Source organism: Sminthopsis crassicaudata, chromosome 3 (genome assembly GCF_048593235.1).
Source record: "Sminthopsis crassicaudata isolate SCR6 chromosome 3, ASM4859323v1, whole genome shotgun sequence".
NCBI classification, from domain to species: domain Eukaryota; kingdom Metazoa; phylum Chordata; class Mammalia; order Dasyuromorphia; family Dasyuridae; genus Sminthopsis; species Sminthopsis crassicaudata.
In genome coordinates, this window is record NC_133619.1 from 524,678,532 (window position 1) to 524,706,117 (window position 27,586).

The 27,586-nt window shown below is 36.6% G+C and overlaps 2 protein-coding genes across 9 annotated transcripts; one reads left to right on the top strand and one right to left on the bottom strand.

Moving 5' to 3' along the window:
• Positions 1 to 762: 762 nt before the first annotated feature.
• On the bottom strand, positions 763 to 14,600 carry TEX12 (testis expressed 12). Of its 5 annotated transcripts, XM_074304258.1 has the most exons (6): positions 9,462 to 9,536; positions 8,803 to 8,876; positions 6,578 to 6,663; positions 3,715 to 3,829; positions 3,568 to 3,619; positions 763 to 1,841 (listed from the first exon to the last, which is right to left on the bottom strand). In XM_074304258.1, exons 3-6 carry the CDS (start codon positions 6,638 to 6,640, stop codon positions 1,697 to 1,699), a joined length of 375 nt encoding a protein of 124 aa, XP_074160359.1. In that variant the 5' UTR covers positions 6,641 to 6,663; positions 8,803 to 8,876; positions 9,462 to 9,536; the 3' UTR covers positions 763 to 1,696. The 5 variants fall into 5 exon arrangements, with proteins under 5 accessions (XP_074160359.1, XP_074160360.1, XP_074160361.1 ...); XM_074304259.1 differs by lacking the exons at positions 8,803 to 8,876; positions 9,462 to 9,536 and adding an exon at positions 14,289 to 14,600; XM_074304260.1 differs by lacking the exons at positions 8,803 to 8,876; positions 9,462 to 9,536 and adding an exon at positions 14,453 to 14,576.
• On the top strand, positions 14,300 to 27,586 carry LOC141563333 (interleukin-18-like). 4 transcript variants are annotated; one of them, XM_074304255.1, is made up of 6 exons: positions 14,300 to 14,382; positions 19,910 to 20,008; positions 20,993 to 21,004; positions 22,837 to 22,977; positions 23,899 to 24,035; positions 26,979 to 27,586. In XM_074304255.1, exons 2-6 carry the CDS (start codon positions 19,921 to 19,923, stop codon positions 27,204 to 27,206), a joined length of 606 nt encoding a protein of 201 aa, XP_074160356.1. In that variant the 5' UTR covers positions 14,300 to 14,382; positions 19,910 to 19,920; the 3' UTR covers positions 27,207 to 27,586. The 4 variants fall into 4 exon arrangements, with proteins under 4 accessions (XP_074160356.1, XP_074160354.1, XP_074160355.1 ...); XM_074304252.1 differs by lacking the exon at positions 14,300 to 14,382 and adding an exon at positions 16,229 to 16,247; XM_074304253.1 differs by lacking the exon at positions 20,993 to 21,004 and having other exon boundaries at positions 19,910 to 20,032.

Here is a 27,586-nt window from a genome sequence, read left to right on the forward strand (position 1 = left end):
TATGACAAGAGCAGGGCAGTACCATATGAAGAAAGTCATAGAAATGTGTACTGAAAGTCACAGAGTATGGAGCCCAGGTAATGTGGTTATCTTTTGTTTTCTTAAAATAAATCTTGTATGAAAGTATAACTCTGACTGCCTCATAATTACTTCTGATACCTCTAGATGAAAAGCTAACCAGTCAATCGAGTACAGTACTAGGACACCAGTATTACAGTATTTTCCCCAAAGTATATGGAATAAATAAGGATAATTATCACTGTTTGAGTGTTGCAACTCCTGAAAAAAAAGTTCATGAACCTCTGAAAATCTACAATAATACTGCACAAACCCCAAACACAAGACAGTCTAAGAGATCATTTTCTATTCATTATCGCATATCAAAATTATACTTTCATATTAATGCCCAAAAGTCACATGTGGTTAATATAACTGCCCCAAAAGTTGGTAGAGTCAGTGAGCTATCAAGGGTAAAAGGTTTGGGCCTTTCACTAAAAACCAGAGCATAACTGGTCAGAGTATTAAAGGCTCTATAATAATGATGGAGTTTTAACTTCCTGCCCTTCTTCTTGGCAAATAGTTCCAGATTCTAACAGAAGAGATAAAGGTCCAAATAAGTCCAAATAATACCACACTTTTTCTAAAATTCCTGCAAACCCAACATTTCTGGCATTGAGAATAAACAGATCTAATTAGCTGATATTGGTTCTTCCACACAATTATATCACATATGTAGGGATATATTAAAAAAAAAAAAAAAAGTTTCTTTTTTTGTTGTTGTTTAATCAAGAGCCAACATAGCACAGCAGACACAAAAAATGGGTTTCAAATCCCAAGTGATGTGCCAAAGATCACACAACTTGTGCCAGAACCAGAACTTAAACCAGTAATCTTTTCAGGGTAGAAGAATGCATAATATTTGTCCAAAAATAGAATGAATTTTCTCAGAACTATCATATTCACTTTTCAAGAAGAAATCAAATAATCAAACATATGTCAGGAATACTGTAGAGAAAACCATAGTAGATGACCTCTAATATTCATTCTATCTTTATGGAAGATTATGATTTTATGAGAATTATTTCAGTAAAACACATGAATTTAAAAGCATCTTTGCTAAGTCATGTACATTACTAATGAAAGCAAAGAGTGTTCCTAAATAACATATGGAACTCAATTTTAATGTGTACTTTGGATCAACTTTCTAATAAAGTAGTAACAAGAAAATAAAACACATCTGTAAAACTGTCCCAAGAAAACTGTCAAGAAAATGATGCAAGTTGAAAGAACTACACAAATATGATGAAAGATTATCAGATTCACTTTCAAAGTGGTTTGTGTTCATTATCCTGAGAAGTCCTCTTTAAAATGATAGAAGTTTTAAGACAAACAGAAAATTACCCACATGTGATTAGGCTAACAAAATTTTACATTTTTATCAAAATATGTCAGTTATTAACACTTCAAGATAAAAACCACATATTTGAAAGTGAAATCTAGCTTAAAAGCTCTATCAAATCCAACAAAAATTCTTGAATATTCCTTTTTATAAATTAATTATATACATTTTCTATAACTACTAATTTTAGGGGATGAATATTACATTTTCAAAGCACATATTAACATTTTAAATATACAACAGATATGGTGTACAAAGAGCTTGGTATTTCATGTTATTTTGCATATACATTTCATTTTAGCTTTGCAGAGTATTTGCAATCATTGTGAATCTTTGCCTCAGACTTTCTCTTTTTTGTTTCAGAAGATTTTCTAAAGTAGTGGCTTCTTTGAAGATTGCATCAAACTCTTCAATGTAAGAAGCATCCACTGCTGCTCTCTCACTATTAAGGAAAACAAACCTAAAATTAAAATATTATAAAACCCAATCATAATCAATTTTGATGGATTTTTTTATTTAACATGTTGCTTACACATTTCTTTCAAATATCTTTGTGATAGACAATTCCATAAAAGTTACTGTTTTGTTGACACTTTAATAAGCATAAACTCTATATTTATAACTGCAATATTAATATTCGTTTTACACATTCACATAAACAAATAGTTGACATGTTGTTTGATAGTTTTGGTTACCCTGTATTTGATACCAGATTATTAAAGTACTATTGAATTTTTCTGAATACATTTTTAAATATTTAAAATTTTAAAAACTGTAAATATCTATGACAATTAAAAAGTATTGTTCTTAGAAATACCTACATATAAGAAAACCAAAAATAATTCTATTCAACACTAAACTAGTTCAAGATGGATCAAAATTCCAGTTTCTATCACTTATCATGTGACTTTGATCAAGTTACTAAATCTCTGAACTTTGGTTCTTCAAGAATAAAATAAGGGGTCTGATCTGATGACCTCTGAAGTACTAAAGCTCTATAATTTCATGATCAAAGATTCAATCCAATTAAGTAGCATTGTTAACAATGGCACCAAATGAAGGATAGCCAAAGGCTACTCAATCTGAATTCACATAGAAAACTAGTTTCAAATTGGTAGTATTTTAAATAATAGTACCTCCTTTGGTTCAAGCCACCATCCACAATTCCAACTTAGCTGAAAATCTCTGATATGTAATGTAAGAGGTGAATTTTCAAAAAATATATGCATTTTTTAAATTTAATTGGCACTAAAACAATAAAAGAATAGAGAAACCAATGTCAGTGCACACACCTGGGTATCATGCCCAAATAATGAAAAAAAATATATCTCCTCAATATCATTCTCTGGCATGGCTGTACCAGAAGTCTGGAAAGATCCACTCATATAAAAGCTGAATCTCAAAAGCATCTGTAACTCTTCACATTACCAGGTGTAGCAAGGAATCATCTTTCTCATTCAGTATTCTTCAATGTTATGGAAGCTGGCAAAAAGATATATCCTATTGTTCCCCTTTCTGGCCAATTAAAATGACAATTTCTTCCCACAAAGATTCAGTTACTGTCCAAATGCAATCATCCTAAGGCCCAAAACACACAGTCTTCGGAACTGAAGTCCCAGGAATATCAGGATTCTTCTTGAGGCCCAAAGTTTCCATCAATCATGTGTCTATCATTGCAATGATGCTGAAAGTTCCCCTATGGGGGCCATTTAGCAGGATTTTTGTGAGATTCTCCACGGCCTCATGCTGGAAACCCAAGCTGTAATTCATTCAATTAAAGCTCTTTTCACTACTATATTTTGTTTTCCATCCTGTTGTTTCCACAGATCAAACCCATAGGCTATTTGGATTACTAACTAAAAAGAATATTGATGTTAATGCATTAGTTGGAAAGGATATGTCTCCCTCCAGCAGGCACTTTAATCGTCCACATTCCAATAATGTCCTTAAAAACATATAATCTCTGAACATCATTAACTTCCCACAAAGAAAAGGTATGATAGACCTAAGGCCTCCAAATCCTTATGATAAAAATAAATCCCCAGTCAATGTATCAGTTATTTCTATTAATTTTTCAAAATAAAGCTTTAAACTTAGTTATTAAATCAACATGCATTTTTAGACAAAGGCTTTTCCAATTTATGAATTTATATATTACATGTACTTGCCTTAAAATCTGTGCATATTTAGTCAACAGTAGATTAATCTCCTTGTTCATATCTGCTAATTAAAAAGGCAAAGTTTTGAAATTACACCTTTGTACATAAATTGCTCTTTCGTTCTATTTTTGAGAAATATAGGTATTTTTACATCACCATTTAAAACTTTCTCCAGAACTTCAGCTTTATAAAATGATGGCATAGCATTTTCAGAAAAAGTAGAATCTGATTTTGGAAGGGAAGACAATTGTGGACTCGTTAAAGTTTCATTCTATTAAAAGAAATAAAGAAAATAGAGAGACAGTAAGATTCCTAGAATTACCATCTGTACATATAAAACAAACTATGAAAAAATAACTGAGGACAACAAATTTTTTCTGCAATACAATACCACTCTATTGGGTTCAAAGGATTAGAACTGAAACAGACCTTAATTTAATCCCTTTATTCTAGTAACTTGAAAATTCCCTAATTTACAATCATGGAAAACTTTAAATAACAGGAAGATTAAAGCTCTATATATTCATTTATATTTAAGTTTTTGGTATCTGGTATTTAGCTTTACAATTTTTTTTCAAGTAAACAAATATAAAAATCTATGATAAAATGTATGGTTAGTTCCACAGCATTGCAATACCAATAGTCATTTATAAACCTATTGTACTTGTAGAGACTTACTGTAATATACATCCTACAATTTTTACAATGGCAAAAAGTTCCCCAAAAACCTTCCTCAAAAACCATTTGGATTATTATTTTCAATATATTTTAAAATTATTATTTGGATGAGTTAATGTCCCACAGCTCAAATCCTAAAAGGTTTTCAGATACTGACTCTATTCTTTGTCTAGATGTTTGTTTGCAGATGAAATTGTTGAATGCATCAAACCCCAGAATACTGCAGGGCCTAATAGATTAAATCTATAATCACTTAAAAATGTTCAACCTAACAAATCCAAGAAAAGTAAATGAGGAAAACCTATGACTGAAACTATGATGTGGTTGGTTGGGTAGTCCCTTATCTGGGTCTATCAGTACAAATCTGGAACAGATATTGCAAACAAGTTATAAGGTAAGCCCAGAATTGAATAAGTGGAAGAATGAAGATTGGATTGTCTTTGCTAAAGTCAGTGGTACTTTCAATGTAATTTGTAAGTGTAATTCTTATTAAGTAATTTGCAACTTGACATTGAAAGCCAACTTTTCCCCATATTCTCCCATAATGGTGTACAACTGTGAAATGTGGAATATCACAATAAAAACTACAGACAATAATATAAAGGACAATGAAAGGACATATTTTGGGTTTAAGTAGGCTACATCAAATAACCAACAACTACTTGCAAAAGAAATGACAAAAGAGATCACACTAAATGTGAGTGAAAAGGGATGTGGGCAAGTAATGCTGTTAAGAGTGAGAGGCATTAGACTCTATAGTATGAATGTGGTATTTATACCTATATTAAAACATCAAAGTGGTTTAATCTTCTATGAATGAATGACAACATAAATAAAAATTTTACAGGATACACATGAGTAATACACATTGAGTAATATGTTTGAGGAGTTCCCAAAAAGATGAGATCATTGCTCTACTGAAGAACTAAATTGTGGCTTTGGATCATGCTAGTGCTTAGAAAACAGTAAAAATTTACATAAGAAATTAGGGTTTGGGAAATCATAAATTCAGACTCAAAAGAGGTCTTCAAGGTCAAGGTTCAACACTCTCTTTTTAGTGAGGAGAACAATATAGCTCGAGAGATTTGGTTAAATGGTTTGTCAGGGTAACACAATTCATGCCTGGAGCAGGATTTGAACAAGGTCTTCTTGACTTCAAGTCCAGCCCTCTAATCTATAAAACATGCTCTTGAGGAGCTTAGTTTTTTAATGTAAAGTTATCAAAATCTAGATATCAATTTAAATTTATTTATAGGAAGAAATCTAAGTAAATGAAATGTGAAAAATGGTGCTCCCTCAAGGTTTTGCAAGGATTAATGTTGAAAAGTTATCCATGCATATGTTTTGAAAATTTAAAAAAAATAATCAAAAAAATTTACCACAACCTAAAAAAAAAAAAATTCACATATTAGACTAGATGTATATTGGATGATAGAAGAATTAGGAAGCTGCTGAAGAAAGTAAGGTCATATACATGATTCAGTATTTCAAAAGTAAGAGTAAAAGTGGAAAAGAAGAGACATATCCAAACGATATTTTAAAGAAAGAATAAGAAGGTTTATAGGTTTGAGAAACCAAAGAAGAATGTGAAGTTAAGAATTCAAGACTTTAAACCTGGACAATAGGAGAATGGCAGTATTAATGACTGAGAGAAGGATAGAAAGGCAGAGACAGGAAAGAGACAGGCAAAGTTGACAGAGACAGAGGGACACAAAGAAAGGAAAACAAAGACAGAAAGACACAGAAATTTCAGAGTGTTTCTGAGAAATACTGAGATTTCTCATACTTATAAAAATCAAAGATTCAAAAGTATGAGACCTTAAATATTATCTAGTCTAACCCTTTCATTTTACAGATAAGACATTTAAGACCTAAAAAGATTAGATCACTTGTTCAGATTCATTCTTTCATTGAAGAATGACACCAAGAGTCTCTTTTAATTCCTAACCCCAGAAATTGCACGATCACACACTATATATCTTAGTTATTAATTTATGAAGAACAGGTAATGAAGCATGACATACTAATAGTACATCTTGTAAACACAAAAATAAATCTTTTCAATATAACAAATATTTCAATGGGGGCAGCTAGGTGGTACAGCAGATAGAGCACCAGCTCTGAAGTCAGGAGGATCTGAGTTCAAATTTGACCTCAGACACTTAACATTTCCTAGCTGTGTGACAGTAGGCAAGTCATTTAACCTCAACTGCCTCAGCAGCAAAAAAAAAAAAAAAAAAATCTCAATGGATCAATGATCAATGGAGGAAAAAAAAAAAGGAAGAAAGAAAAAGAAAAATGGTACTCCTAAAAAAAAACCCATATGATTAACTGTACTCACCTCCATCTCTCTTGGGCGCTTACAACTTTTATTCTCTGCAGATTTCACTAGTTGACTTGCCATAGTATCTCTCTCATACACAATTTCTGTAAAATCAAAAGTAATGCCCAATTTAGGTGCAAATTATACCAAAGCTTAGACCACTGATATATGAAGGTCCTTACTAGAAAAAATCTGAAAATAGAAATATTTTTAAAACTCTACACTTTTAGCTGTAACAAAGGACTAGGCACATACGGTACCAAAATATGTTATAAGAAATTTGATATCACAATACTGATGTTTTAAAAAATCATTTTTGTCTTGTTTCAAGAGTGGCTTATACAAATCTCTTATATTCTGAGAATCAAAGAATCTTAAAAATGAAAAAATCTTAGAGGTGATTTTCTACTACAAACTCCTCAATTTTTTTTACATTTTTAAAATTAATTTTATAATTATAACTTTTTTTTGACAGTACATATGCCTGGGTAATTTTTTACAACATTATCCCTTGCACTCACATCTATTCTGAATTTTCCCTCCTTCCCTCCACCCCCTCCCCTAGATGACAGGCAGTCCCATACATGTTAAATGTGTTATATCCTAGATACAATATATGTGTGCAGAACCGAATTTCTTGTTGCACAGCAAGAATTGGGTTCAGAAGGTAAAAATAACCTGGGAAGAAAAACAAAAATGCAAACAAACTCCTCAATTTTAAATTAAAAAGCTAAAGTTAAATGATCTGGACAAGGCCACAAAGCTAGTTAATCCAGTGACAGCTAAAATTAAAAACAAGTCTCCTTACCTCATTGAATGCTATTTCCACAACTACTTTCAAAGAGCTTTATTTTTTTTAATTAAAGATGAATTTTCTCCTGCAATTTTGAAGTTTCTTCTCCACACAAAGGTGCTAATTTATTTCTCCTGGTAATGTATTTACAACACAGCCATGCCCTCAATTTATGTATTTACCTATTGGGAGATCACAGATTCTTAGCTTTAGAGCTAAGAAGAATCTTAGAAAACAACTAATTATGCTCCCTTATCCTGCAGTGAGAAAACTGAAGTACAGATATTAACTGATTTGCCCATTGTCACAACAAAAATTGGTAAGAGCCAAGTCCTCCAATTTTCAGACCCTACCCATTATACCTCACCACATTTCAGATCTGAGACACTTTAAAATCTGTCTTTTCACTTTTCTTAAGCAGACTAGGTTGTTTATATTTGATATTCTTAAATATAAAAATAGATAAGATTCATAATATTCAACATAGCACTCAATTACTATTTGTTCTTTTAGACATTGTTTCCTTGCTCTGACAAGAAGGAAGAAAGGAAGGAGGGAGGGAGGAAGGGAGGGAGGGAGGAAGGAAAAAAAAGAAAAATTAAGCAGCTTCTGCTGGGAGGCAAACTAAGATTCATACATTTGCCCTCAGAATAATTTGTGGTATTTGGTGCCAAGAAACATTAAGTCACTGAGTCTAAGCCCCAAAAAGTTGGGGCTTACTTTTCTTTCCCAAAACAGTCTGTCTTTTTCCATTTCCTATATTTACCCTCCCTTCCCCTTCCTGGGTGGGCAAAGTGGTGCACTGGAAAGGTAACTGCCATTAAAAACAGGAAAAGAAACTCTAAGAAAATGTTCATAGTTGCTAGACTTAGAGTGGCCAAAAAAAAAAAATTCCAAATTCACCCCGCTTATTATGGTAGTAACTCTGAGGCATACAAGGAAATTCACAAAGTTCTGGGGTCAGCTAGGTGGTTCAATGGACAAAACTGTGCTTGAAGTCAGAAAGATCCAAACGCGAGTCCAGTCTCAGAGACTTACAACTTTGTAAAACCTTGGGCAAGTTAGAACTTCTGTATGCTGCAGGAAAAAAAAAAAGAGTAAACTGCTCCAGTTATCTTCGCCAAGAAAATCCCATGGCCAGAGTCCCAGAGGTCACTGAGAGCTTTACAACTGAAGCAACAAGTGGTCTCCAGAAGATCTGGGTTCAAATCCCACTTCTGACGATTAAAAAAAAAAACAAAACAAGAAAGGGGCTGAGCTTTTTCATGAGGCTTTGGCTTAAATGGCCTGAGGTCCCTTTCCAGGTCTAACTCTACGGTCTGGTATCCTTTAGAGACGAAAACAGTTCCATCGGAACTAGATACAGCGCACATTTCTTTAAGAATCATACCAAAGTAGGTACAACTTGAGGTTGGTCTGAAGGAAAACGCCCACCCACAGCTTTTCGTACCGAGGTTTGGGTTTGACCGTCCCTTAAAGTCTGGGGCAGAATTTCACCCGTTTTATGCGCTCACTCTTAGGCTGCTGAGGAAGAAGGAAATAACAAAAAACAGTTTCTAAAAGAAAAGGGCCCGAGGCCGAGCCTGAACAAGCTGCTTTACTCCAAGTTCCTCTTCTGAGATAACTTAGCTGACACTGAGTCACCAGTCACCGCAGGTGAGTGGCTGTTTCCTCATCTGTAAAAACCTCTAGCATCCCGTCATCTCACCACTGTCTGCCTTTCCCTCTTCTCTCTGGAACGCTTCCCCTTTTTTCCCCCTTCTAGTAATGTGTTCTCGTGTCCACAACATGGTGCCCTTCATTATTAGGCATCGGATTGTCCGGCCAGAAGACGTCTTCATCCATTTCCCACCTAAATCCTCCCCTAAGACCCTTCTCCTCCTCCTCCTCCCCTGGTCCTCCCATTTCTTACTCGCCCCCACCCCGCCGGGCCCTTTCTCCACCCTGGGTGGGCAGCTGAGGCCTAAGCTGGCACCACACCTGAAACAATCCCAAACCCTCGGCGCTTCCCTCCCCTCTCCCCCCAGGATGGCCTTTAGGACACAGCTCCGCAGTCCTCCCAGGAACGAGGGTCTCGGACGCCATACTCTCTCCCCTCTTCCCGCTCACCCTCGGGCTCCAGCCTCGGCCTGAACTCGCCCTCTTCTCAGCTCCAGCACGGGCCACGCTGGCACGTGGCAGGGCGGGTCGAGGAGGGGCGGGGCCAGCGTGCCGCGCTCAGGTCACCCCTGGGAAGCCTAGGAGAGGGGCTTGCTCAGTGCGGCCCCGCCCTCCCTACGTAACAGCCAGCGTGATCATGTGACCGAAAATGGCCACTACCGTTCCTCCCTACTTTTTTTCCACCCTATCCGGGAGATGGAGATGTCTGTGAGATTTGTGGGCCTAAATGAATGGTGGTGAACTGTGGAGTTTTTGGTTGAGACGTTTTAGTCGAATCCGACTGTTAATGGCCCCGTTTGGGGTTTCCTTAGTAGATACATTTCCTACTCCATTTCATTTTATAGAGGAGGGTGAGGTCCAGGGCCACACAACTAGCTAGTGTCTGAAGTTGGATTTGAACTTGTCTTCCTGACTCCAGGCCCAGCACTCTGTCCTCTTCAACACCCAAGTGCCCACCTGACACCTCGTAATATCTGGAAGAGGACCAATGACACTCGTGATTGACGTCAGACTTGCACCTGAAATTGGATTTAAGAAGACAGTGCACAAAGTCCCTGGCCTCACTTTCTCTTCCAGAGTCATCAAAATCCGAGGGCAAAACAAAAGTTACTTTCTCTTCCAGTCATCAAAATCCGAGGGCAAAACAAAAGTTAAGATGATGCAGATGATCTGGGATGCAATGAATTTCATCCGCTTCTGTGAATGACCAAAGTCTCTAAGAAGGAGAGCTCTAAGGACCACAAAGCACAGCCCACTGCGGGGTGACTGGAAGAATTGTTCTTACCCAACCGGTCTACTTCACATAGACTTCCTCCTAAATCAGCAACGGGTTTGAAAAGTATTGATTAGGAAAATTAAGACAACTCTGAGATACCACTACATACCTGTCAGGTTGGCTAGAATGACAGGGAAAAATAGTGAGGAAATCAGGAGGGGATGTGGAAAACTGGGACACTGATACATTGTTGGTGGAGCTGTGAATGGATTCAACAATTTGGAACTATGCTCAAAAAGTTATCAAACTGTGCATACCCTTTGATCCAACAGTGCTACTACTGGGCTTGTATCCCAAAGAAATACTAAAGAAGGGAAAGAGACCCGTATGTGCCAAAATGTTTGTGGCAGCCCTTTTTGTAGTGGCCAGAAACTGGAAAGTGAGTGGATGCCCCTCAATTGGAGAAATAGCTGAATAAATTATTGTATATGAAGGTTATGGAATATTATTGTTCTGTAAGAAATGACCAGCAGGAAGATTTCAGAGAGGCCTAGAGAGACTTACATGAACAGATGCTGAGTGAAATGAGCAGAACTAGGAGATCGCTATACACTTCAACAACTACGGTATGATGATCAATTCTGATGGACGTGGCCCTCTCCAATAATGAGAAGATCCAATTCAGTTCCAATTGATCAGTGATAAACAGAACCAGCTACACCCAGAGAAAGAACACTGGAAATGAATGTGGACTGCTTGAATTTTTGTTTTTCTTCCCAGTTTACTTTTACCTTTCTGAATTCGATTTTCCTTGTGCAACAAGAAAACTGTACAAATATGTACACATATATTGTATTTAAGATATACTTTAACACATTTAACATGTATGGGACTGCCTGCCATCTAGGGGAAGGGGTGGAGGGAGGGAGGGGAAAAGTTGGAACAGAAGTGAGTGCAAGGGACAATGTTGAAAAATTACCCATGCATAAAAGTATTGATTACCTTCAACCCAATCTAGCCTATCTGTAAGAACAGTTTACCAGTTGTGGCTGCTTCCTGTGCTACAGGAGCCACAGGTGAGAGCAGAATGAAAGGCGGACACAAAAGTGAACTAGTAGTCCTGAAAAAGTCAACCCTCACACCAGAGGGGCCCGTCTTCCCTGCACACCCCATACAGCCAGTGGAAATTTACAATAGCATAATCATTCATTGACATTGTCCTATCTGTGATTTCATTGGTGAATGGATTTCTGTGTGAAGCTGCTTCTCCTAAGGAAGCTCTGCAATTTGTTCTGCTCCTTAGGATCATAAAGCTTGAAAAAGAAGGGATCTCAGATGACCACTTTGTTCTACCTTCTTCTTTTAGAGAAAGTCTTGTGAGTAGTCTGAGGCACTGAGACATTAAGTAATTTGTCAGAGTCCCACAGAAGATATGAGACAAGACTTGAATCTAAGACCTTTTTAACTCCCAAGATGCTTCTATCTACTATCCCACTTTGCCTTTTGTAGTCATTTAGATACATATAAATGCTTGCTAAAGGCATAATTAAATGAATGAATGAATAATTCAAAAATCTGTAAAGATCATTCCCACCTTCACTTTTGATTATATTTTGGAAGTAACTACACATTTTAAGGATTAATATACTCGAGTATTCTTAAACATGTCTCTAACTCTCAAGTACTTTGAGAGTTTAAGAATACTTTATTTGAGAATTGCATCTCCTCATTTAATAGATAAGAAATCTGAGGGTAAATGGATATATATTCAAGAAAAACTATTCAAAAGATATTCCAGTAAAGTTTAAGAAATCAAGAGCAATTCTTGTTTTAAAAAAATTCACATATTTTTATTTAATAGTAATTATTTTTTCAATCACATGTAAAAATTGTTTTCAACATGCATCTTTGTAAAGATTTTTGAGCTCCAGATTTTCTCCCTCCATTCTCACCCCTTCCCGAGGCAACAATTAACTGGGAAAACATTTTTACATTCAAAAGTTCTGATAAAGGCCTCATTTCTAAAATATATAGAGAATTGATTCAAATTTATAAGAATCCAAACCATTCTCCAATTGATAAATGGTCAAAGAATCTGAACAGACAATTTTCAGATGAAGAAATTAAAACCATTTCTAGGCTTATGAAAAAGTGCTCTAAATCACTGTTGATCAGAGAAATGCAAATTAAGACAACTCTGAGATACCACTACACACCTGTCAGATTGGCTAGAATGACAGGGAACGATGTTGGAGGGGATGTGGGAAAACTGGGACACTGATACATTGTTGGTGGAGTTGTGAATACATCCAGACATTCTGGAGAGAAATTTGGAATTATGCCCAAAGGACTATCAAATTGTACATACTCTTTGATCCAGCAGTGTTACTACTGGGCCTATACACCAAAGAGATCTTAAAGAAGAGAAAGGGACCTGTGTGTGCAAGAGTGTGGCAGCCCTTTATGTAGTGGCTAGAAATTGTAAACTGGATGGATGCCCATCAATTGGAGATTGGCTGAATAAATTGTGGTATATAAGTATTATGGAATATTATTGTTCTGCAAGAAATGACCAGCAGGATGACTTCAGAAAGGCCTGGAGAGACTTACATCAACTGATGTTGAGTGAAATGAGCAGGACCAGGAGATCATTGTACACGGCAACAAGAATACTATATGAGGATCAATTCTGATGGACATGGCTACCCTCAGCAATGAGATGATTCAGACCAGTTCCAATGATCTTGTGATGAAAAGAACCATCTGCACCCAGAGAGGACTATGGGAACTGAATGCAGACCACAGAATAACAATCTCACTCTTTTTGTTGTTGTTCTCTTGCATTTTGTTTTCTTTCTCATTTACTTTCCTTTTTTATTTGATTCCCTTTGTGCAGCAAGAGAATTGTATAAATGTTTCTACATATTCGATTTAACATATTTTAACATGACTAACATATTTTGAATTGCTTGCCAACTAGGGGTGGAGGTGGGGGAAAGAGGAGAAAATCTGAAACACAAGGCTATCCAAAGTTCAATGTTGTCAAATTATTGCTGCATATGTTTTGAAAATAAAAAGCTTTTAAAAAAAAAAAAAAAGATTTTTTTTTTGTTGTTCTCTACTGTGCATTTTTTAAACTTTTTTCCCTTTCATCTCCTCCACTTCCCCCAAGCAGGCTACAGTTAAGCACAGCTGTATTTAATAGAAATACATACACACACATTCAGATATACACATACACACATACACACACCCACCGACAGCCTCACACACATATAAAGAACATGCATACATATCTACATACACTCAAACACGTCCGTATGTACATGTGCATCTAAAAACAGTCTTAGCTCGGCTGACATGTAACGTAAATTTCTCTCTTACTTGAGTCTCCAAGCTTGTCTAAGGTCAATGACTACTACACTAGCTGTACTTTTTTTCTAACAAATTTGGCTCCTGAACCACATCTCTATCTCTTAACGTTCTCCTCTCCTGCTCCTGAGCTCGCCTCGCTGTGGCAGAACTTCCCGCCGTGACTCCCGGGCCCTGCCCCCCCTCCCCGCTCCTCCGCGCCCCCCTGCCTGTCCCTGCTCCGGCATCTCCTTTTGGGTTCGGGGAGGCTGTGTGTCCTTCTGGTATACGTGCGCCGGGAGCACTGAGGGCAGCGCGGGCAGCCGCACGTTTTCTCCTCCGGCGTTCCTGAGGAGCGTTAACGCTTATTTTAAAGTCCCGCTCCCCGGATGGCCGCCTCCTTCCCTCTCCCCAGAATAAACAATATTTATGACAATGTTTTTAAACAAAAGTAGAGCTTTGTCTCTATTTTTAAATCCTTGTGGAATAACTGGATGAATAAATTTACGAGTTAATTATGATCTGAGTATGGATCAATTTCTAAAAATGTGCGATTAAACGAGAGAACTTTCTTGCCAAGATGTCTTTATCTCGAGAAATTCCCCGCACTCTTAGAAAGGGAAGCGCCGTCTCGGGCTCGCTGCCAACGAACCGTCCGGGAAGGACCGGGCCCAGTAAGGGGTTAGGAAAGGGCAATCATTTCCGGACACCACTTTCTCCTCCCCCTCTCTCCTCCCCGCCCTCCCTGCCCAGATGCTGGGGGAGACCAGTTAGTGACTGGAGTGCCGACCTGTCAGACGGAAGGTAGGAGCCGCTCCTTTCTCGGGCAGTGGAGGGGGGGCGGATGGAGACGGGAGGGCGGGAGGGAGCGCACCTGTCCGCGGCCCGAGCAGTCTCTGACCTGCAGCACTACGGCCTTCCTCCCGACTTCGCTTCGGCGGCGGAGCACCTCGGCGCGAGCCGGCCGGGGCCCGGCTTCTTCCCTGGGCTCCCCTCTGTTACCCTGCTGCCCCGCCCCCTCTTGGACCAGCTGGAAATGCTGGTTGTGTGACTGAAGAGTGTACCTGCGTGTGTGTGTGTGTGTGTGTGTGTGTGTGTGTGTGTGTGTGTGTGTGTGTGTGTAAACCGCTGTTAAAATCCCTAAAGGTTTCCTTTAAGTTTTTTGTTTTTTTTTTTTTTCCCAAGTCCTTAGAGTTTGCCTTTAAGAAGCAGGACTTTCTGTAATCCAGAGTCATTAGAAAAATAAGCATAAAAAAATCTGTTTTATACAAAAACTGGCCTTGTACTCTCAGCAGGTGTTTCTAGTTCAGCTAGCCCGTCCCGCATCCCCCTCCCTGACGTCTTCTGACAACGAAGCGCTGGGGCCTAGAACTGGGGTCAGGGGCTGAGTTCTGTGCTCTCGTACACATTAGTACCTCTGGGACCCAGCTGTCGCCGACCTCTCTGAGCACCCTCTGCCAAATGCGAACAATAGAGCGCTGGTTTCTCTCCGAATTGTGGTGGGAGATGTGGGTGGCAGGGGGGACTGGAGGCAGGAGAGACAAGAGGAGTTAGGGGCTATTGCGATTGTTCAGGTAACAAAGATGATGATTAGATTTTAAATGTATATGTTGAGTTGAAGGCTTTCCAGTTGCTAGAATGTAAAGTCCATGAATGGGGTCAGAGGAATTTCACCCAAAGTCTGGCTTATATGTTTTGAATATATAATAGTTGAGTAATAAATTATCTTTGTTGAATGTGATAAAATCAAGTTGGGGCCAGAAAAATACTGCTGGAATCCAAACCTGTAAATTCTTTCACTCAAAAAGCCTTTCTTAACCATTTTCTATGTCCCAAGCAGTGCACTATATGCTGGGGTGTAGAACAAAAATGAGTCTCTTCCACAAGGAGCACATACAGTGCATACTTAATCAGTGCAAGGTAATTTCAGGTGGTCTGGAAGCACACATGATCAGGTGAGAGCTCACAGAGGAGCTGGCATTTGTCTGTACTTTGAAGGCGTTTGGGATGCTGAAAGCCAAAGAGGAGTAGGGAGTACTTTTTATACTTGGGAGTGAGGGAGCAGAGAATGCAAAGGCATTGAGACTGGAAGTGAAAAGGCACGGTCCAGGAATAGCAGAAAGGCGACAGAGAGGAAGCAGGGAGTAAGTACATATATGAAGTTGAAGACTTTGGATTTGATTCTATGTGTAAAAGCCCCTACATTTATTTAGCAGGAGAATAAAATATCCAGACCTTGGTTTTAGGCATATCATTAACCCATCAGGATGGGTTAATAGTGTCAAATGCTGCAAAGAGGTTAAGAAAGATAGGCAGGTTAAGATAGGCAGGTTAAGAAAGATAGGCAGGTTAAGAAAGATAGGCAGGTTAAGAAAGATAGGCAGCAGTATGCTGGGGAAAGTCTAACAGGCTCTGGGAGGGAAACATGTATTCTTGACACACACCTAATTATAATTTACATTATAAATATTTTCTCCATCACTTTTTTATGTTTAGACAATCAACAAAACAATACATCAAGTTCTGATTTGTTGAGGTTTAAATGTTCACAACGAAAGTTTAACAATCACTAAAGGTTGGGATTGGCTTCAACACAGGCAGTTCTTGGACACTGATCTAGAAAGTGAGAAAGATCACCCAAATTTCACTCAGGTCCTTCGGAATCATGGGTGAGTCTCTGACACAAGTGTAATTTGGTTATATAGTTCATTAGGGCCCAAGTGTCTTATTTTCTAAAGCAGAAGAGGGATTCAAATTGTGGTGAGGATTTGAGTCATTTCATATAGTGAAAATTAATACATTCCTAAAGGATCAGATCTAAAGGAATTTGGAAACAGTAGAATTAACTCCCTAAGGGGAAGAACACTTTCATTTTTTACTTTTTATATGTGGCATAAGGCCCACCAGCACACTGTATATTCAAATGTAATTGTTGTTGTTAACATACTTTAAAGAAATAAGATTTTTGGTAAATTAGAACATTAATAAAAACTTTAACAGACCCCACAGCACTTACATAAAATTTATTTTGCTCATATATTAATGCTTATCTTTATTATCAGATTTATGGCCATAATACTATTGAATGTCCCAAAAGGCTAACTGAAACTAATTTTTTTTAACTTTATCTGGAAGTTAATCATAATTATTATCATAATTTACATTTACACAGACCTTTAATATTTACAAAGCATCTTCCCTACAACAACTCCTTGAGGTAATATAAACATTATTATCCAATTTGTAGATAAAGAAAATGAAAATCAAATAAGTGACTTGCCAGTCATCACATAGCTAGCAGGTATTTGAGCTAGGATCTGAACCCAAGTTTCTTGATTACAAATCTGGTATTTATTCTTACATAGAGATGGAATCTAATCCTTTCCTTTTTAGCTATAAATTAGATTTTATTAGCACCATTTAAACCTTTCCTGTGCCATAGGAAAGATTTTGTTAGTTGAGTGAGTATATTGAAGTGGAGAAAAACCTAAAGACCTAAATAGGAGATTATTGCGTTCATCCAGGTTAGAAGCAATGGCAGCCTGACCTAGAGCGGGGAGGGTAATATAGACCCAGAATTTGAATCAGCCCCATGTCAGAACTTAATCCCATCCTGTTCCCTAGGTCTTACACAGAAGTAGGCCAAATTCCTCAGACTGTCTTGTTAGCATATCTGAAAAGCATCCCACCGCTCTTCTCACTGTGTGCTTAATCATAGCTGATTCAGCCCCTGAGTTGTTTCATGTAATAAATGGCATCTTTTGTAGCTGTGATAAATGCCTCATGAGTTCTTCACAGTTTGAACCACTTCCTCATTTATACTTTTTAAACTATATGTGGAGTGAAGGGATTGCACAGAAGATATTGTTAGACTTTCCCCAGCATACTGCTGCCTATTTTCCCACTCAAAAACCATGGAAAAATATATCTATGTTTCTATATATGCACACACACACACCATATTAAGGCAATTTTCCAATTATACAACATAGTTTACAAATTTAACAGAGATAAATATAAAGTATTATACTTTGGTTTAAAAGTTAGCTTAGATAATCATAAATATGGAGCTAGATGAAACCTTAGAGGTCAACAAGTTTAAGTCTCATATAGCTGAGGAAATCGAGGCTACTTAATTTGTCCAGGGACAAGGATTTGAACCCCCCTCCTTCCAATCTAAACTTAGAACTCTTTTTGCTATCACACTAATTCTGTGAGGAAAATTACAGAGGGTGCTCTTCTCACTTTGTCCTATTTTCTTAGCACAGGGGCCACTCCTTGTGACACAGCTTGATTTTCTGGCTCTACAGGAATTTCTATAGTTTCACAGGGCATCTGTGTTCATGTTACATCTTTGTAATCTGCTGAATTTCCTAATTCAAGGAAATCAAAAATAGCAGCTAGTTATCCATATTTAGTAAGCATCTAATTTAGTATGTTAGTAATCCCTCTAGATCAAATGGACTTAACCTTTCAGTAACAAGCTACTTTGAAGCACAATACAACAAATTCTCAGTGGGATAAGGGCACTCACTATTGGTGACTCATCAGCTATAAATTAAATAGGCTACTAGAAACCATTGCTTTTCTCTTACAAAATTCCAACTAGCCTATTTAGGCTAGAAACTAATTATAAAACAAAGAGATGGTTTTGGTGTAGCAATTTAACACTATTACCTATATGGAGAAGTTAATTAGCTATTTCATCACATTTTTCAATCCAGCTAACACCAAAGAGTACCAAGAGATCTTTGTTTAGAGAGCTATTTATTTTTTATTTTTATTATTATTGGGTTTTTTTTGTATACATGTACATTAACTATTTAATACACATTTCTTTATGCATAATGTTAGGAGAGAAAAATGAGAACAAAAAAGAAAAACCACAACAGGAGAAAAAAAAACAAGTGAACATAGCATGTTGATTTATATTCAATCTCCATAGATCTCTTTCTGGATGCAGATGAGGTTTTCTACCCAAATTTTATTGGGATTGCCTTGAATCACTGAATCACTGAGAAAAACCAAGTTTTTCATAATTGATTATCGCACAGTCTTGCTGTTACAGTGTACAATGTATTGTACACTTGTTTCTGCTTGTTTCAGCATCACTTCACTAAAATCAGCTTGTTCATCATTTTTATAGAACAATAATATTCCATTATTTTTATACCATTACTTATTCAGCCATTCCTCAATTGATGAGCTTCTACTCATTTTCCAATACTTTGCCACCACAGAAAAATTGCTACAAACATTTTGGTGCATGTGAATACTTTTCCCATCTTTATGATTTCCTTGGGATACAGACCCAACACTGCTGGATTAAAGGGTCAGCACAGTTTGATAGCCCTTAGGACATAGTTCCAAATTGCTCTCCTAGAATGGTTGGATCACTTCACAACTCCATCAACAATGCATTCGTGTTTCAGTTTTCCCACATTTCCTCCAACATTCATCATTATCTTTTCCTGTTATCTTAGCAAATCTAAGAGGTGTGAGGTAGTTCCTCAGAGTTGTTTTAATTTACATTTCTATAATCAATAGTGACTTGGGGCATTTCCCCAAATGACTATAAAAATGGCTTTAATTTCATCATCTAAAAATTGTTTGTTCATATCCTTTGATAGAGGGTTATTTCTAAACCTTTCTTCTACTCTTCTGCCTGTGATTTCTTCCAGAAAGAACCACAGGCAAGATCTTTGAGCTTTGAGGTGTTAACAAGGTTTTCCATCACTTTCTCATAATAGAGAAGCTGCATGGAATATTAGCTTGAAGGCCAAAAAGATGTGGATTCAAGATCCATCTCTGACACAAGGCCTGTGTTATTCTAGGCACATCCTTTAACCCATTAGTGTTGACTCTCTAATACTATAAGGTCTGATCTGAATTGGTTGTAGGATTCACATCGTGAATTCCCTATGCCTATGAAAATGTGATTCTGGACCACATAAAAAATTACTGACAGAAGCTATTAGTTCTTCCTCTCTTCTCTGAGTTAAAACAAAAACAAAAAATCTTTATGACCTTTTTTTCAATGGGAACCCCATTGCTTTTGGAGTTTTTTTTCTTGTGTTTTTTTTTCTTTTCTCTCAATTTTCTCAGTTCTTCCTGATTTATCCAAAAATGCTCTTCCTCTCTCACAAACTACTAACCAATAACAATGATAGATTAGTTTATGAACTAACAATGGAAGTTAAGGAACTTGATTACCTACTCATAGCCTCAGCTAGTATGCTCCTTAATATATTTTTCTGGCTTCTGATAGAGAGGTCCTACAAAATGTACAGACACTGCAATTGTCTCTCAATAATCTGTTCTATGCTTCCAGTAGGTAGAAAGATGGCTAGTGAAATGTACTGTGATATGGATGACAATGCTTTCGACCTCGTGGAGATAGAGTTTCGAGATGGTTCACTTTACTTCAAAGGTAAATCTGCATTAGGTTCATCATGTGCTCATCCAAAAAAGTTACTGTGAGGTATCTCACTGAGTAAATTCCGTCTCCTCTTTAACTTCCATTATAATATTTGAAAATGTTTACTTTATTAAATAAAAAACAGTTGGCATCTTTAGATTCCCTCTAAAACATACAGTATAAGTATATATGCTGTCAAGTTCCTTTCAATAAACATTTATTAAGTGCTATGTGAAAGGTACTCTCCAGGTGCTAAGGGAGATACGAAGGTAAAGATACAATCACTTCCATTAAAAAGAAGAGATAAGATAGGTGCACAAGTAATTAAAATTAAAATTTTTCATCTGGACAGTAAGAAAGTTACAAAATGCTGGTGGAGCTCAAGGTGAGAGAGATCACTTCCAGTAGGTTGGTGAAAAATGAAGGGAAATTTGGGAAAGGCTTTTTAGAGAATGGGAGCATCTAAGCTGGATGAATAGAATATATAGAATGCCAAATTTAGTAAATTTGCAGCATATAGCATGAATCCCTTAAGTTTTAAATTCTCAGTAATTTTAGCAAAGGAAGGACTACATGTATAAGTGTTCTTCTTAGTTGTAAAAAAACAACATTTTTATTGCAGACACTAAGGGAAGCTTTTTAATTCCATGTGTGCAGTAAGATATCTTTACCTTAATAGTAAACATAATTATTTTAAGGACATTTCCATTTGACTGCAAGAAATCTGAGGTTTTGAACTTACAAAATCTATTTTTAAATTTTTATATTTCTATTTTCTAAGATGCCAGTATAAAATACCTTATTTTGTATAATATTTTTGACGATCTACATTTCCCAGTGGCAACTGAGAATGGGGAAAGAGAGAAATGAATAAACAGAATAAGTAAATTTGGAATGAACAGATCAAGTAAATTCTATGTGAAAATAAAAATAATTTTTCCTTTGAAGCAAAATGTAATGACATTTTTTTTCCTCTCTGTCTCTTTTTTCCTTAAGCTGAAGATGATGGTAACGTATGACTGTTTCTCTGCTTTGGATCATATCTACAGGGAGTTCTTTGAGAATGCTTACCTACATATACCATCTTTACCAACATGCTCGGCATGGAAAGAGATGGACTTGACATTGTTCAGATTTGGTTTGGAAAACCAATATTCTTTCTGAAATGGGTGTATTCTGTATAGGTGCAATATTTTTCCCATAAAGTGAAAAAGACAGGACTACTTCTAAGTGTCCTCTGATGCTTTGGAAATTCTACAATTCCTTAAAAAAACATTATATGCAAAAATAATATATATCATTAAGCAATGATTAATCCAACTGGAGAGCACATGAAAATGGAGTAAGGGATATTAGAGCCACTCTTGGGGAAAAGGGCAGGGCACCATGGAGGAATGTGTGGACATCTAAAATACAAGAAAGTAAGATTCTCCATGCTGCTGCTTCTATCTCCATCCTCAGTGGTGCCTCAAGGAGAGTAGCCTAACGGAGACAAAAAACCAGACTTATATTGCTGGGTTTTTGGTCTTTAGACAGTAAACCTCCATAAATAAGTAGGCCCCTTGGGTTAAAGCAAAGGACAATTCCCCTATTTCTAGTTCTCCAACTAGACATTGATTTTTCAGATTCCTTTTTTCTTTTACATTTTTTATAATAGCTCTTTTATTTTCAAAATATATACAGATAGTTTTCAACATTCACCCTTGCAAAACCTTATGTTCCAAATTTTTCTCTCTTCTTTCCCCTCCCACTCTCCTCCCCTAGACATTAAGTAATCCAATGTAGGTTAAATGTGCAATTCTTCTAAACATATTTCTACATTTATCATGTGGCACAAGAAAAATCAGATCAAAAAGAAAAAAAGCATGCAAACAACAAAAAAGTGAAAATACTATGTTGTGATCCACATTCAGTCTCCATAGTCTTCTCTCTGCTTGGACATGGCTCTCTCCATCACAAGACTATTGAAATTGCCTTGAAATCACCTCAGTGTTGAAAAGAACCACATCCATCACAGTTGATCATCACATAATATTATTGTTACTGTGTACAATGTTCTCTAGATCCTACTCATTCCTCTTTGCATCAGTTCATGTAAGTCTCTCCAGGCCTCTCTGAAATCATCCTGCTGATTGTTTCTTATAGAACAACAATATTCCATTACATTCATATACCATAACTTACTCAACCATTCCCAACTGATGGACCAGATTCCTTTTTCTAAAAGTAATTTAAGAGGGCGAAACTCCCCAACTTCTGGCACTGGGCTGCCTCTCCTAGCTCGAGGCAAGAGTTCTGACCTCTTTCTGTGAAATGTGTGTGTGCTGTGCGCTGGCTCTAGAATGACTGATCACCAGTGATGCTGGCTGCAACCAAGACAGCTGGCCACTGAATCAGACGAAGCCGCCCACTCTGTAGTGTATAACAAGGAAAAAATCTCTTTTGCTTTCTTTTGATTCCTCTTTCTTGAACTATCAGCAAGGGGACAGACCCTCATAGAAAGAAGCCAGAATACATGCCCAGCTCCACAAGCGGTGCCCAATCGGCAGTTTGGAGTACTTTTATCACCTTCATCACAGAAGCAGTGGCCCTCTGTGCTTTAGACATCCACACTCTCTATACCACATGCCAAAGAGAATCACAATCTATGGGAAAATTTTCTCCTCACTTGTATTTCTGTACTCGTCCTTTGCAGTTCTTAAAGACTGAACTTCTTTCTATATTTAGGTCTCTTGTTTAGAGCAATTGAAACAATAAGTGACATCATTACTGATGATTATTATAAGAAGCTGTAAAAAATTTTTCACATTTCTATGATGGGTATTCAATGCATGTTGTAGATTACTTGGAATCAGATGATTTCCATAAGTTGGAAGAGCCCAAAAATGTAATTTTAAGAAACGTGAACAATCAAGTTGTCATGAAAAAAAGTGGGATGGACATAGCGGTGTTGGAGTCCATGACTGATCATGAGATTCAAGGTACCTTTTTTAAAAATTATTATTACTATCATCACTGCCTTGGTTCTTCCTGCTCTATTTCACTACTTAAGCTTTTCTTAGATTGACACTTTCACTAAAAATAATGGAAAATAAGTTACATGTATTAGTGATAAACTTCTCCAGAAATTCAATTTTGGGTTGTTGTCCAGTTTTATTGGATTGAGCAAAGTATTGAATCTTCATGTCAAAATGTAGTAGGCTCAGGTCATTACTTATCTTACCTATTATAAAGTTTAGCTAGTAACAAAATTATAAAAGCTAGAACAAAAATTGCTCTTATTAGACTTTTTTTAGCATGCTGAGCCTTTCTTTATAATGCTATTCATTGCAATGAGATTTTACCTGAATAGTAGAACTTATTTCTTAATGCCTTTCCCATCATATTTGGTCTTTAGACAGTAAACCTCCATAAATAAGTAGGCCCCTTGGGTTAAAGTGGCTATAAAATAAAATCAAAGTACAGCAACATTTCAGATAATTTTATTTTTAACTGGAGCCTAATTTTCCTCATAAACTGAAGTAAGCTTCCTATTTTTTCCATTCATCTGGGAATTTCAGAAAGAGCTGATGGATACAATGATTTTTCCCAACCTATGCAATAGTTTGTCCCTCAGAGATCCAGTACGAAGTAACACTGAGACTTGCAGAGTAGTTCTGAGTTTGGAAATGAAACCATGGCCTACCTGAAGGCTACAGTCATATTCTTCAAGTTGGGGACAAATCTTTCACAAAAATTATTGCAAAATACATTTTATATCTCTGACTAACTACATACTGGTTGCTGAAATAAGATAATATAAGATTGGAAAAGGGTTTTTGTAGGAATTTCCCTTAAGGATTTGGTTAAAAACAGTTTTTTCTAAATAGGATTCTAATTTATATATAAATACTTGTCCTCAGCAAATGCATCCCAAACTACATTCATAATACAAGCTTATAAAGAGACTGTACCCTACGCTTTGGCAGTAGCCATCTTGGTGAAGAATAAAAACCAGATTTATAGTCTATCCTGCCAGAATAAAGAAGTTCGATTTAAGGTAAGACTGGGCCTCTTACACTTGTTTTATTGATGGAAAATTATGATAAATTATGAACAAAAATGTTCAAGAATCCTAACCTAATACCAAGTAAAGAAATAACAGGAGGCAGAGAGCCTAATAGTAGAGAACAAGGACGTCATAAAGCTTAAATGAGATTATTAATATTGTTGTTTTTATTATATTTAGTATACAGTCATAAAGCCTCCAATCTAGTGATAGACTTCATTTTCTTGACCTCCTGCTGTTCTTGCTGAGCTCAAGCAATGTTTATAGAGCAACATATAGTTGTAAATGTTTAACAAATGTACTCTCTTGAGGGGATGGAAGGTAGAATGTATACACAAACATTTAAGTTTAATGTGCATTATTAACATTTTCTCCATTACTTTTTAAAATCTAGATAATCAACAGAACAATAAATTAAGCTCTGCTTTGTAGAGATTTCTGAATAAATACATTGAAAATTTCACAATTGGCAGCTGGTTAGAGATGGCTCCAGCACAGTTCAGTGATTTAATGTTGTATGGAGAAAAAAATTAAATTTTGAGTCAGTAAACCTGGATTTGATTCCCAATCCTGCTGTTTACTCCTTGTGTGATGCTGAGTGAGTCATTTGATTTTAGGGGGCCTCAGTTTCCTTTTCTGTAAAATGAGGAGCCAGACAAGATGAGCTCTAAGATCCCTTTCCAAATCTAAATGCCATGAACTCCTAAGTCTAACAAGTGCATTGTTTGTGGCTGCATCCAATAATACTGTATATTAGCGGTGTCCAAGTCAAAGAAAAATGGGACCACCAACCCATACATAAAGATCTCTATGGTTTGCATATTGACTTAGAAAATCATATATTAACATTATCTATGTTTTATAATATAGTTACATATTGTTTTAAATATTTCCCAAATACATTTTAATTTGGTTCAGAAAGCACTCAGGAGTTTTGTGGACTTCAGTGCAGCCTGGTATATGTTGATATGTTGATATAAGATATAAAGCATACAGTACTGCTGAATAAGGTATAAAGCATACAATGAGCTACCATGTTATACTAAGTCTGGAATATGTCTTTTCCAGGAAGGAATCCTGTTCTTTATACAGTCAATTCTTAATTATCTCCAGGTTTGCACTGGAGCTAGATTAAACCAATTCTCGAGAACCACTTATTAAATTTTCAATGGAAGTATTTAACATCTTAGATATCAGCAAAAGCTACAAGATGGGATTTGTTTATTGTTTTACTGATATCTAGACAATACAGTAATGGAGAAAATATTTATAATGCAGACTATTTTTAAATTTGTAGCATGTGCATTTTTCTTCTGGTTGTTGAATATTTACAAGTACACTTCTGACTATTTTCCCATAGGAATAGTCTATTTTATGAATTATCCACAATATCACATAAACCTCCAAACTATCTTATTACTCCCAACCTTACTTCTAATCAACCTTCCTAGATTTTAGTTGGCATGTATTTATTCATTTTAATATTAAGTAAAAGATAGTTAGCACGGAAATTCTGCCATAAAAGAAACATAAAATATTTCTAGGAATTGAGCCTAACCTTATTTTCTTAAAATATCCACCCTATTTCTCTTCTTCCCTAGCTAACCAACAGTCACTTGTAGTTATAGACTAATATTAAGAATATGCCTTCCCAAACTTCCCAGGACTTTCGGATAAAAGAACAGTTAATGAAACATGTTTCTTGCACTTTCTCTTACCTGGCAAACATATCTGCTTCTGGCTAAGATGCTAGATCATAAACATGGCATATGGAGAGGGGAAAGGCAAGGAAGAGGTCTATATACCTTCATGGTCACCTGAACTGCTGCTGAGAGGGATTGGCATTACAGTCTGCAAGACACAGAGCTTATTTAACCCAAGCCTCTGTCACGCTTGCTGGGATTCTCTCTCCTCCTGAACAGATGTGAATTTGTCTGGGTATCAGAGGAGATGCAAATTTAGCTAGGTTTGAGAATGTCCTAGGCCTAAATCAAGGTAAACTTGGAGACTGAAAGGTATTCCCATTGCGAGGAAAGAAAGGATGTAAACTAGCAAATAAGGTTTGGAATTAAGAAGAAGCAGTTCTAGTCTAGGCACCCTACTAAGTGCTACAAGATACAAAGACAAACATAAAATAGTCCCACCCCCCAAGAAGCTTACATTCTAATGAGGAAATAACACACATGTGTACAGGAAAAAATGAAATGTTAACAAATACTGGATATAAATAACAAGATACGAAGTACAAGCAACTCATGAGGGTGTGGGAGAGTGAGATGAGCTTTGAAAGAAGTCAGAAATAGGGGCAGCTGAGTGGTATAGTGGATGGAGCACCAGCCTTGAAGTCAGGAGGACCTAAGTTCAAATGTGGCCTCAGATACTTAACACTGTGTGATCCTGGGCAAGTCACTTAATTCCAATTGCCTCAGACAAAAAATAAGTCAGAAATTCTATGGAGATTAGGAGGGAGTATGTCCCAAAAGAAAGAGAAAATCATGTGCCACAGGATGGAGACATAAGATAAAATGTCACAAATAGGGAATTGCAAATTGGCCAGTTTAGCTAGAACAGAAAGTATATTAAAAAGATCAATGTGAAATAAGTCTGGAAAGAAACATTGTGACAGATCTTAAAAGCCAGAGAAGTTTGTATTTTATACTAGAGGAAAAGAAAGTCAATGGAATTTTTTGAGGAAGACAGTGACATGGTCAGACCTATGCTTGAAGAATATCAGTTTGACAGCTCTATGAAGAATAAATTGGTGAGAGGGTATCTTAAAAACAGTTGTACTTTTTGTGAACAGAAATAGTTTTTCTCTATAGTAGATACGCTTTCTTAACTCTGAATCAGTATGGTGTTTATATATAAGTTATACACATTGAGGCTATCTGGAGCCTAGTGTAGGGTATAACTTTTTTTTTTCTTTCTCCATAGGAAGGTGCTGTTCCAAATCATATTGCAGCTGCAAGAAGTGATTATATATTCTACCAAAAGAAGGTTATAGGGCACAATAAGATGCAATTTGAGTCTTCATTGTACCGAGGATATTTTCTGGCTTGTAAGAAGGAACAAGGCTATTTTAAACTTGTTTTAAAAGAAGGTTGTGAAGGAGTGGATGAGTTAAAGATGTTTAATGTTCATTTTTGTTCAGTTTCAATCTAGAAAAAAAAACAGCATAAAACCACTTGGGAAAAATTTCTTGAGGTAAAAAATGTATGAGTAGAAAATATACCCCTTAGTGACTTGAGAATTGAAAAAAAATTCATCCACGTAATTAAAATAGTAAAATCAAGAAATAAAAACCCAGTATAATGAAAACAATGATGTAAACAAAATAAAGGAGTATACGCTTATTGCATCACTACAGTCACTCTCCCAGTGTGACTTTGGGCAAGGGCAATTCAATTAGCCTTTCTGGGCTTCGGTTTCCTTATTCTTACCTCCTCACAAACTCTGTTTCAAGCAAACAGAATCATTGTTTCATGACAGCCATTTCTTATCTGTGTGCATCTTAAGTAAATAAAGCATCTCCCCTGTCTAAA